The following is an 11,635-nucleotide window of genomic DNA, read 5'->3' as shown; positions in this document are numbered from 1 at the left end:
ACTTACAATTGTTATCCGAGCCAAGTTGCATCAGTCAATTTTGTCAGATTTGGGGCATAATTTGATCTTATTTTCGAAATATTCTTGCGTTTTTGGATAGATCTCGCAAAAATAAAGGGGATTTGTTCTTCGTGTTTTTCATAAAAAAAGGTTTTGATCGAGTTTTGGAGCAAAAAAGGACAAAAATCACTGTTTTTTGTCGTAACCTGTGAGGGGGTGGCGGCCAGCAGCTAGGGTTTCCGAGGTTCACGGTCCGGAGTTTGCTGCCCGAAGTTCACGGCCTCGGTTTGCGGTCCGAGGAGTTCACGGCCAGTCCGAGCTTGCGGTCTTCGGTTTACGGGCTCGCACCTCGGCCTCGCAAGAAGCAGTCTTCGCAGCGTCTATTAAAAAGAAGAATGGGGCGGACGAATTCAGAGGACCTGGGGTTCGAACTCACGACCTCAAGATCATAACCTCAGCGCGCTTAACCAACTCAGCCATCCAACACCTTGTGTCTTACCTTCGAATTTTTAAACTTAACATCTCATTCTCGCATCTAAGTTTCGAAATTTGACAAAAAAAGCCCAAAAATCAATTTCTTTTTATTTTAAAATTCCATTTTCAACCCAAAATTTTTAGTTTTTATTTTTTGATTTTATTTTTAACTTTTGACTTTTATTTTTGACTTTTTACTTTAAAATTTTGACTTTGACTTTTAAGTGTGACCTTTGACTTTAAACTTTGACTTTTTCGTTTAACTTTTAAATTTTCAAATTTAGCTTTTCGGTTTGACTTTCAAGTTTGACTTTTCAAATTTGACTTTTGAGTTTGACTTTTTAAATTTGACTTTTAAGTTTTATTTTAAGTTCTAGTTGTGCTATTAATAGTTTTTGAAGTTTACGAGGTAATTACAAACATGAAAGAGAGTCGTCAAGAGATGTTAAGACAAAACTTCAACATGTTCGATTATATCTCTGGAGAAACCCTCGAAACTCAGTTGCAGGAATTTACTACACTCATTACTGAGATAAATATAGTTGGGATCTTCTTGTCCAAATCTGAGATAAACAAAAGGCTATTGAATTCACTTCCGAAATCGTGGGATATGAACGTGGCCATCATCAAGAAGACAAAAGATCTCAATCATCTTAGTCGTGTTGATGTAATTCAAGAACTTGATGCTTTGAAGTGTAGAAAAACAATGAGTTCTGAAAACATTCCGGTCACTGAAGTTACATGTACTCCAACTTGTGAAGCCACGATTAAATTTCTTCGGGAACAAATTGATTTATTTAAAAGAGAAGTTGAGGACCTGAGATATGAAGGATATCAACTCAGGAAAGGACAGAAACCCTTGAAGGCTGAATTAGAAGCAAAAACCAAGGACTTTAGGAAACTTCAGGAAGAGTATAACAACAAGTGTGAAAATTATGATTATATTAAGAGACAACTTGCTGCTGTAACTGAAGAACTTGACACTTTAAAAATTAAGTGTGGAAAAAATGACGTTAGTTTCAAAAATTATACTGCGTCAAGTCAGACAGTCGAGTCCTTATATGAAACCCAATTAAAATTCAAAGAAAATCAAAACAAGGGTCTAGGGTATGATAGTGTACCTCCTCCTTATAATCATAACTACACATCCATCCCTATGACATAGAAAGAAATTGACAGGGAGACACATCTTCAATATGGCAAACCAACGGGATTTGTGTCACGAGGAGTTATTAATATTGAAGATACTAATGTTGCTACTTCATGTGTAGGTAAAGTAGCAGAAGATGAGAACAAGGAGAAAACCATTGAACAAACCAACATCTCCTTGAACTCTGAATCTGTTGCTTCGAACTCAACTGCTTCTGATCAACCTGCCGTTGAGAAATACAGGCCACCAATTCCAACGCAACAGAGTTCTTGTGGCAAGTGTGCATGTGGGAACAACAAGAGAAAAGGCAAAGATACGCCACCAGTAGCAAGAAGAAACAACTTCCCAGTGAAGAAGAAGACTTGTTTTCACTGTGGAACACCTGGTCACATTGCCCGAAATTGTCCAAATCGCGCATACGTTCCTTACAACGCACAAGGTTGGCAGAACGCGCCAAGAGGGAGATACTCCAAAAGGTACCCCTCGAGATCACGATCAGACAATGCCGACTGGAATGCCATGAAGGCCAAGAATTCATCTCCCAAGGCCAAGCATCCGAATCCCAAGGGCAAGAAGGAAATGTCAGCCAACAAGCCCAGTTCAAGAGATGCTCCTTTGAAGCCAAGACCGGTTAGGTCAAAGTCATCTCGGCAGTCGGCTTTAAGTTCCAAATCAAGTGCCGAGGTACCCATCAGATCGAACAAGAAATGGGTTAAACCCGAATATAGATGGGTACCAAAGGTGAAAACTCCCAAATCTTCAAATGACTCTAATATTTCATTGTCTTCTGTTTGTGATAAGCAGGATATGTCATGGGAGAGAGTACCCTGCATTGATGACAAAGGTCGACCTAGTTTCAAAATGGACTGGGTTCCAAAGACCAATTAATCCCACTCTGTGTCGCAGCAGCTATGGAGGCATATCATCAGACTTCGGTTTGTTGGTAGTGGCTGTTCCAGGCACATGATAGGAGACATCTCTCAACTGTACAACATTCAGGCCTTTGTTGAGAGTATGTGTCCTTTTTCGGGAAAGGAAGAAAGGAAGGGATCACTCATGGGGTTAGTACTTAACGATGTGAAGAATTTTTGGATCTATTCTGAGATTACGCGTGCTGTTCTCAGACCTTCTGGATGCAAATTCAATCAGTGACTTACGGTTTGAGTTTTCTTCTCTATACTCCTGAGTTTTTCTTAAGCTGATTCGTTTTAAAGACTAATTTTTGTTTAAATTTGCGCATTTACTTTCGTTTCTCTCCTATGCACAAATTTAGGGGGAGAAATAAAAACAAAACAAAAATTAGAAAATAAAAAAAAATCAAAAATATGGTGTTAACGGAATGTGCTTGCAGGAGATGTTTTGGGAAATGAAATTAGCAAGTGATAACGGGCAATCTGAATCGGCGTAACGTACCTAAGTTGAATCGTCTACGATCTGTGTTCGATGCGCTGGTAGGCACGAAAGATTTTAAATGGACTTGACTAGGGAGAGTTGAACCTAATGAATATAAGGACTTGACAAACTTTGACCTAGTTAGATCCGTTTAACCTGATGTCACGACGCTCAGATAGGTTGAGCAGGGATATATACATGGGAATCTATCGGTAACATTAAATAACGCCTATCTAGAACTATGGATTCACTTTTCCTCGATGTGCGGATTCTGTCCTTAATTCCGGTTGGATGGGGCGACTGGTAAATTCCGATAAATTAGGTCTATAGAATATCATTTTCTTTCTTTCCGTCTGTTAGTCATATGTTGTCTCCTTTGCGTGACTTCCAATCCGACCTGGTACACAACATATGCAACTCTATTTCTCTACATGTTATATATGTGAAATACCTCTTATCTGTTAGCCATATGCTGTCTCCTTTGCGTGACTTCTAATCCGACCTGGTACACAGCATATGCAACCTTCTACTTCTCAACCCCTCTGAAGTAATAAGTAATAGAATTCTGAATCTATCCTCTCTCTAAATGGTTGTCTGCTCACCCGGTGTAAGGAGTACTCTGGAAGTTCTTGATGGTTGGGGCATATCAGGAAGCGGGAAACACGTTCTAGTACACTTAAAAATTGAACACATACAGATTGTCTGTAGATCTTGCTGCTCGATTTAGGTGGACAACAATATCCCTGGTTGTAGTCAGTTAAATGGTCATAAGAAAAAATTATTTAAGAATTAGGGCCAATCATGATAGTAATGTTACAATTAGATATATGCATGTATCATGTCATTGGTAAATTATCCAAAATATTGTCACAAATTTTTCGTGTTTAAGTGGACCACAATATTGACGATCGATCAGACGACGATGTGAAGATAAGGGTACCGACAAGTGGATTAAGGCTGTCTAACAACTTTGATCCCAAATCACTCTTAAAGTTAGATATCATTTTATTTTTGGTTAAATTTGTTCATAGTTTCTTCTAATTTAAATATTAGGGGAGAAATAAAAATTCTAAAAAAAAAAAAGAAAAATCAGAAAAATTAAAAATCCAAAAATAGTGTTATTTCTGTTTTATTTCTTGTTCAGAAAAATCAAAAATCCAAAAATATTTTTGTTTCTGTTTTAATTTGTGTGCTAAGTTTTATTTTAGTTTTTTTTGTCTTGAAAAGTGATTTCAGGTATAGATAAGACTCATGGAGTTTGTGTTGAAGATTTCTGAGCCAAAACCTCGTCCGTGAGCATCGAAGAATTCTCATTCGAAGGAGCAAGAAATGAAGATTATTCTTTCAACATTCAATCCTTCAACCCCAGAAGCAAGGTGAAACTGAAATTGAAGATTATGTGACGGATTGCATTGAAGCCTCCTCAATCAGTCTGCTGCTATCTTAAACCTGCTGAAGTGATCTAGAAGATTTTTTTCTCTCTGAAGTTCTCTATGAAGATTCTCAAGCTGAAAGCACCAATTTTCAAGAATTAGTACGTCAAGCCTCCTCACCTAATGTGCGTTCAATGTCAAATTCTGAAGAAATTCCCAACTGCTTAAGATGAAGTCATTCATTGAAGATTCATATGTTCATCCTGATGCTGTGAAGAAATCGAAGGTTAAAGCTGAATCCAAGCTCCCATTGAAGATTGACAAGAAGAGTCAACTACTTTTTAGGGGGAGCTTGTTGGGTCAATTAAGAAAACAAAGCTATAAACCAAGGGGGAGATTGTTGCGTCAAAATATGGTTTATACTTTGCTTTTCTGGGCAATTATATTTTTCTGTAATATTTCTGGAGTTTACAGTCATGTTTACGGTTGAGTTTACGACCGTAAACCCATTTACGGCCCATGTTATCCGACCCATGTTCTCCAAGTATAAATATAGGTGTTAAGGTGAGGAGTAGAGATTGATGAACCCTAGAAAGTTTACGACCAGAGAGACAGAAGAACTATTGTGTGTTAGTGTGTGTGTGTGTGAATCTCTTGTATCCGGATCATCATTCTATTCATTAATACATTGAGATTCATCATCTACTTCTTCTTCTTCTCTTCTATTTGATCTGACATCATCCGTTTGATTGGGATTCTGCACCATCAAACGGATCTGATTGATACACGTGCATTTTTGGGGACTTACATGCATAATTGTTGTGATACCATACTTAGATAGGGGATGGTGGTGGAATGGTTAAAGAGGCAGGGAGCCTATAGTCTCGCATGTGGAAGAAATGACATGTAAGCCGTAAGTACACATAGAATCGTGTTAACGAAATGACGCATAGGACGTAAGTACACATACACCCATGTTAACGAAACGACGTGTAGGCTATAAGTACACATCTTACTAGCAGATCGTGAGCCATTGTTTGTATGCATGTATATGTATTGCGGTATATGGTATTTTGGGAAACTCACTAAGGTTCGTGGTTACCTAGTTAAATATAAATGTTTTTCAGGTACTTCATTGACTCTTGAGAAGGGCATGGTTCGACTATACACACACACATTCACAACATGTTTCCGCATAATGTAATTATTCAATGAAATATTTTAATAAATAAAAATGAAAATTTTGGGTTGAAACACGAGACGCTACAAGTTGGTATCAGAGTCTTGGTTTGAGAGAACCGGATGAACACTTGTGTGATTCCAGACTCAAACTAAGGATCTGAGTAATTAACAAATCTTTTCAACAAAAGAATAATACAAAAAGGAAAAATGTGATGTGTGCAGGCAGCTAAGCTCAGAAGGGAAAGTGATTCCTAAAATATCTATATTTGACTATTTGTTATGTTTTTCGATATATGAAATGTTAGAAATGCATGCTAGTATGTAGGCTAAGGATATTTTCAGGAATTGTCGTTTAGAATTTCATGATACTTAAGATACCTTATAGTTTAAGGATTTGCATGTTATTTGCTGCTTAGAATCTATTTTAATATTAATTAGACATTCGACAAGTAAGTTAGGTTGTATGCTCCCAAAATTAATCGTTTTAGATTGCTTGATTTGGCGCTATTGCGCAACTCTCGTTTGAGTCTAACCGTCATAGTGTCGGATCTTTCAGTCAACAAAACTATTTGATTTTAGAGGCATGTAATCGTATTCGTCCGATAATTAGTTAATATTAGTAGAAGATCTTCCTCGGCTAACCGTAGAGAGAAGTGGAAAGGAATCCTAGAAGGATAGTCTAGGAAGTTTAATATATGCGCAATAAGGCATATATTCGTAAGGTAGGGCGTCGATAAAGATGCAAGATCCTAAGTGAAGTCTAGGAAATAAATAATTAGGTCCTTGAAACACTGTGTGTGAAAAGACCTATCAATAGTAGAGTGTAGTGACTTGGAAACCTTGGAGCAATTCTTGGATCTCGTATGGATAGGTGTGGAAGGTAATATGGGCATGTTTGAATCTCTCAAGGGACTTAATGGATAAAGTTTCCAACTTTATCCAAATTTATAACCCAATCTTTAACCCTAACTCCTAAATGTCCCAAAAATGACTTCAATCCTTTTCATGGAAAACAAGAAGCTCAAACATGCACTCAAAAGGCTCTAAATAAGTCCAGAAACCACCCAATGTTAAGCAAATGATCATGGAGCTCCCCAAACTCCAAGAAGTACATAAAAAGGGACCAAAAGAGATCGAATCTCTTCACAAGTCTAGATCTAAGCATGGAACTGAATAAAACATGAAACTTTATGACTTACAATGCAAATAGAGGGTCTAGAAGGTGGAAACTTCAACTGGAAATCGCTTCTCCAAACTCCACAAGCTTTCTTCTTCTTCAAGACTCTCACAAACACAACAAAAATCTCTCAAAGGCACAATGGGAGGCTAGGATTATGTTACGGAGATGGAGGATGGTGGTAAAAGAGAACCCTAAAAGTTAGCACCATAACCTCGCATCGCGACCAATACATGGTCACGTCGCTACTTATCTCCAGGACACGTGTCGGGACATTCAGAAGTCGCTCCACGCTTAGTTAAAAAACCCAATTCTCAAACTTAATCCAAATCAATACGAAAACAACTCATACTTGGAAAGTAGGTATTACACTAAAATTTGTGTATCGCATATGATTGGAAATATGTGTAAATCTGGTTTCCAACACAAAAACATTGAGTCATTTGAAGTTTCGTAGAAGACATTATGTTTATTTTTTCTACAGGTTTGTAGAGTCGTCAAATTCATTCGAATTTGATCAGTTTTTTTGAATTGCACTAGTCTTTTAAGATATCTATGTATGCTTATTTAAATTTTCAAGATTCCTAAATAATTTATAGAATATTTTGATTTTCTAAGATGTAATATAACTAGGCCTGTCAAATCGGGCCGTCGTGTCGTGTTTTTGTCTGACACGACACGACACGATAAGGTTTTTTGTAACACGAACACGACACGACACGATGTCGTGTTTTTTTTCACTAACACGAAAACGAACCAATTAAAAAACGACAACACGACACGACACGACAAAGATAATATTACATAACTATTATTTTTTTTAATTCATATTTAATCATATATAACACGATAAAAACGACAAACACGAAAATACGACAAATACATGCTCAATCGTGTCAATTTCGTGTGGATTTGTAAACACGAACACGACACGACACGACATCGTGTTTTATAAACTTGACACGAACACGACACGAAAACGAATTCGAATTTTGATTTCGTCTCGATTTCGTTTCGTGTCGTATATTTTTGTCGTGTCGTGTCATAAATTGACACCCCTAAATATAACTACCAAGATCGGGGTCAGGGTCGGGGACAAGGGGTACTCTCATCCCTGAAAACGCCCTTGGTTGTTTACGATGCTTATGTTGACTATAAACAACACTTATATTGTCAAACTTTTGATGGTTTAAAATTGTAAGTTGGGATTTACGTATATTATGATTTATTTTCTTTACTGTAAAATTACAATTGTATCCCCAAGTTATTTGTATGAGGGGTGTAGTATTATTTTCACTTAGATTTGAAAAATCTCATATTAACGAGGCACATACTTCATTAATATGTATTTAAAATAAATATTACAAACAAAATGTCAAATTTATATTTTATAACTTTTGTTACATAAAGAATCATATAATTAAACCTTGCACTGAAAAAGCCTTGGAGTGTCCACCTATCTTTCAAAACAAGTCTCTTCTCCTTTCGCATGTGCACCACCAATAAAAGGAAACACCCTACAAACATTTTGATGTTCTTTTTTCTTTTTAATCTTAAAAAATGAAAAAGACCATATCACCCCTAGGCCCTCAACTTACCCCCCACGTCTTTTTCATGTTGTCCCTCTCAAAAGATTGACCTTAAAAGATAACCTACCACAAGCTTTTGTATCTTATAAGCAAAAATGCCTCATTTTTAACTCTTAGTGAGAAAAGACACAAAAAGGAAAAGGTGGCCTAAAGCAAAAAACAAAAAGTTTCTTCTCAAGAAACTTCCCCATACCTATGAATACTTTTATGTCCCAACTAAAATTTATTATTTTTACCTTTCAATACATAGAATTAATAAAAAGATTTGCTTTATGTCAAGTTTTACATTTGATTTTGAATGCTACGGTCAAATCAGAAAATAAAATTAATAATTTAATACATAAAACATGATTTGCAACACATCCAAACACTATTTACAAACACATACTATATTGACAATAATTATTTCAAAATATTTACTAAAGATTAATACATATAAAATGGTACAAGCCAACATACATTGGCATACTCAAGTCACTTTCAATAAAGGCAAGACTGGTGGTATTTTCAGAGCATGCAAAATAGAGGGTTTCTTTTTGGGTTGGTTTAGAGCATGCAGAAACTTTCATAATTATAGTAACAAACCATACCCCACCATCCAAAAGTCTACTTTTCTTTTTACCATTTTCTTCATTACTTTCATATTTTTCACCAATTTTTCAACTTAAAGATCTTTTTTACTTTATTACCATCGATCTTTGATTAAACACTCAAATAACAAGTACAAGTTGTTTACAAAAAAAAAATGTATTGACACGTTCAAGTAACTTTAAAGACCTATCTTCAACATTGGATCAATTTGTTTCTTGGAAGAAAGAACTTAAGATTCTTTAAAGAGAAAATGTCAAAAACCCCTTGATGAAATTTCATATATTTGAACAAACGTTGATTAATAATCCTACCCACAACAAAAATTGCATATTTTGGTATGTTTGTTATTACCAAAAGTTAATGACATTTAAATATCAAAAAGGGTTAAGAAATTATGGCCCAAAATTCAATTCATTAAACTTTGTCAAGTGAAATACAAAAATGGATTACACCAAAACAAAAAGAACACCATGAATACTTCTCTTCTTCTTCTTCTTCACATCTTCCAATCTTCATATCCTTGGGCCATGTCACCATCTTTGACACATTCACACATACTCTTATATATCTATATATATTTATATATCTCTACTATTTTTGAAATTTGCATCTTCAAAGATTTCAATTAACACAAGTTGGCTGCATACACATTGAAAACAACCCCCATCTCTTGCTCTTCTGCATAAGAAAACAAACTCAAGTTAATTAAACCTTAAATTCTTATATTTTATTATTTTAATCTTGGATTCACCTCCCAAGATCAAGAAAGAAAATACCAATAAAAACTATTACTTATCTTTGAAGAATATTTTCTTTAAAGAAATTTAATATGAATGAGATTTGACTTATTGGTTATTGCTCTTCTGCATTACAAGACAAAATCAAGTTTTTAAAACCGAAAAAAACTCCTATTTCTTTAATCTTTGACCCAAGTCCCTAAAATAAAGATATAAAATACCCACAATTATTACATTTTCTTTGTAGCATATAAAAATCTATTTTCTTTAAACCTTTGATCCTCAAAAAAATTATATATAAATGTGATTTGATTGATTGTTGGTGAAGAACAGAAGAAGAGTGTTGACTTTAAGCATGGTTTGACTATGGGGTCCACAGTCATGTTAAAAGTGCACAAAAATGAATTACGTGAATTGCGGAGATTCAAAAAGTGTCAGACAATCCGTGAACAGTAATTGAAAGTAAGAGGAAACAATTTACCCTCCTCGGCGGCGCACGGAGGAGCTCCGGCGAGATCTTGTACAAGTCCTCATCAACAGCTTTTGGATGAACTTTACCACTAACATTGACATCCTTCCTCGGTTGCTCCGGTGCAAGATCTTCCTTCTCGCTGTAGTCGTAAACATAATCGTAATCACAAACCACCCACGGTTCCTTCTTCCTTTGCTTCACCGGCGCTTTCCTCTGTAACATCACAAAAGAGAAAACCACAATTCAGAATCAATTTAATCAACAGAATGTGAAATACAATTAGGCATAAGGCTTTACCCGGCGTCGAGGAACGACAATCATGGCTGGAGTGACGACATTGTTCTCATACAGATCTCCGGCGACGTACAGATCGCGATCTTGAGGGTAGCCATAGCCATAACCGATGTATCCAGTTTGTCGAGCGGATTCGAAACATTGAGTAAAAGGAAGATGATTGTTGCAATCCCAGCTCCCAAACGCCGGAATATGATTTCCCGTGAATTCCTGCAAAACACAACACCATTGTTGAAATTTCTGTAAAGGAACATCAATCAACTTTCAACTACAAGTTATGGTGGATTGATGGAGGAGTTGGAAATGAAAGTAAAGGATGTGAGGAGTGAGGTGTAGTAACTTACATCCATGGTTTCTATTATGGTGAAAAGTGGAGTGGGGGGTGTCTTTTCCTTTATACCCCAAAGAGAAATAAGAGTTAGAGAGATGGAATTGTTAAATTCAAGAAATAATGCTTCGATGATTTGTACTTTGTGTAATGAAATGTGTATGTTTGGCTGGATTTGGGTTTAGGTGTGATGTGTGGTGTGTATTTTTGGTAAAGGGTATAAACGTAAACTACCATTAATAAGGATGCAGAAGCTATTTATGCAGGGAATGGATATCCAGGGAGTGTGTGAAGTAGGGGCATGGTGTAAGAGTCCAAAGGTCAAAAACATTCCCATCTAGACAAATATTAATTTGGACCAAAAAAAAATTTATTAAAAAATAAAAAAAACAAAGTTTGATCAAATTTGAGGAGTTTATTGAATTTGTTTAAAAAATTAAAAAAAAAAAAAAAACAAAAATTTTGTTCAAATTAAGGAGTTTATCAATAAATTGTCTAAATCTTTTTTTTCAGTTAAATTTTTGCTTGTTAAAGATGCCATATAGTACAAATCAACCAATTTGTATATAAGTAGTTCACGACTTTCATCTCTATGATTCAGCAAAGTATTTTTATATTTTCAAAAATTATAGATATAATCAAACGCTATTATTTTATCTAAATATTTTAAACATTAGTCTTTACTGATTTTTAAATTGGTTGTGTTACTTTGTAGTAAAAGCAAGGACACTTGTAGATTTATGAGAATGGTTGTTTGAGTGAAAAAATAACCTTGTACTTGAAGATGTCAATAAATTAAATCTTTTTAATTAGTGTGATAGGATGGGGAAACTGAAAAAGGTAGGGGAGCATTTATGTAAGCGAAGGTGACAAATC

At 35.5% G+C, this 11,635-nt stretch overlaps 1 protein-coding gene across 1 annotated transcript; it reads right to left on the bottom strand.

Moving 5' to 3' along the window:
- Positions 1-9,320: 9,320 nt before the first annotated feature.
- Positions 9,321-10,885, bottom strand: LOC145052069 (uncharacterized). Its single transcript, XM_078999877.1, has 4 exons — positions 10,776-10,885; positions 10,435-10,641; positions 10,147-10,350; positions 9,321-9,606 (listed from the first exon to the last, which is right to left on the bottom strand). Exons 1-4 carry the CDS (start codon positions 10,779-10,781, stop codon positions 9,550-9,552), a joined length of 474 nt encoding a protein of 157 aa, XP_078856003.1. The 5' UTR covers positions 10,782-10,885; the 3' UTR covers positions 9,321-9,549.
- Positions 10,886-11,635: the final 750 nt, after the last annotated feature.

Source organism: Lactuca serriola, chromosome 5 (genome assembly GCF_051521515.1).
Source record: "Lactuca serriola cultivar US96UC23 chromosome 5, Lser_US96UC23_V15, whole genome shotgun sequence".
Classification (NCBI taxonomy): Eukaryota; Viridiplantae; Streptophyta; class Magnoliopsida; order Asterales; family Asteraceae; genus Lactuca; species Lactuca serriola.
This window is presented reverse-complemented; position numbering and strand designations above follow the sequence as displayed.

Coding starts and splice junctions, on each gene's coding strand:
- LOC145052069 (XM_078999877.1), bottom strand. Junction 10,351..10,434: donor TTGTCGTTCCTCGACGCCGG/GTAAAGCCTTAT, acceptor GTGATGTTACAG/AGGAAAGCGCCGGTGAAGCA. Junction 9,607..10,146: donor TCCGTGCGCCGCCGAGGAGG/GTAAATTGTTTC, acceptor TTTCTTATGCAG/AAGAGCAAGAGATGGGGGTT.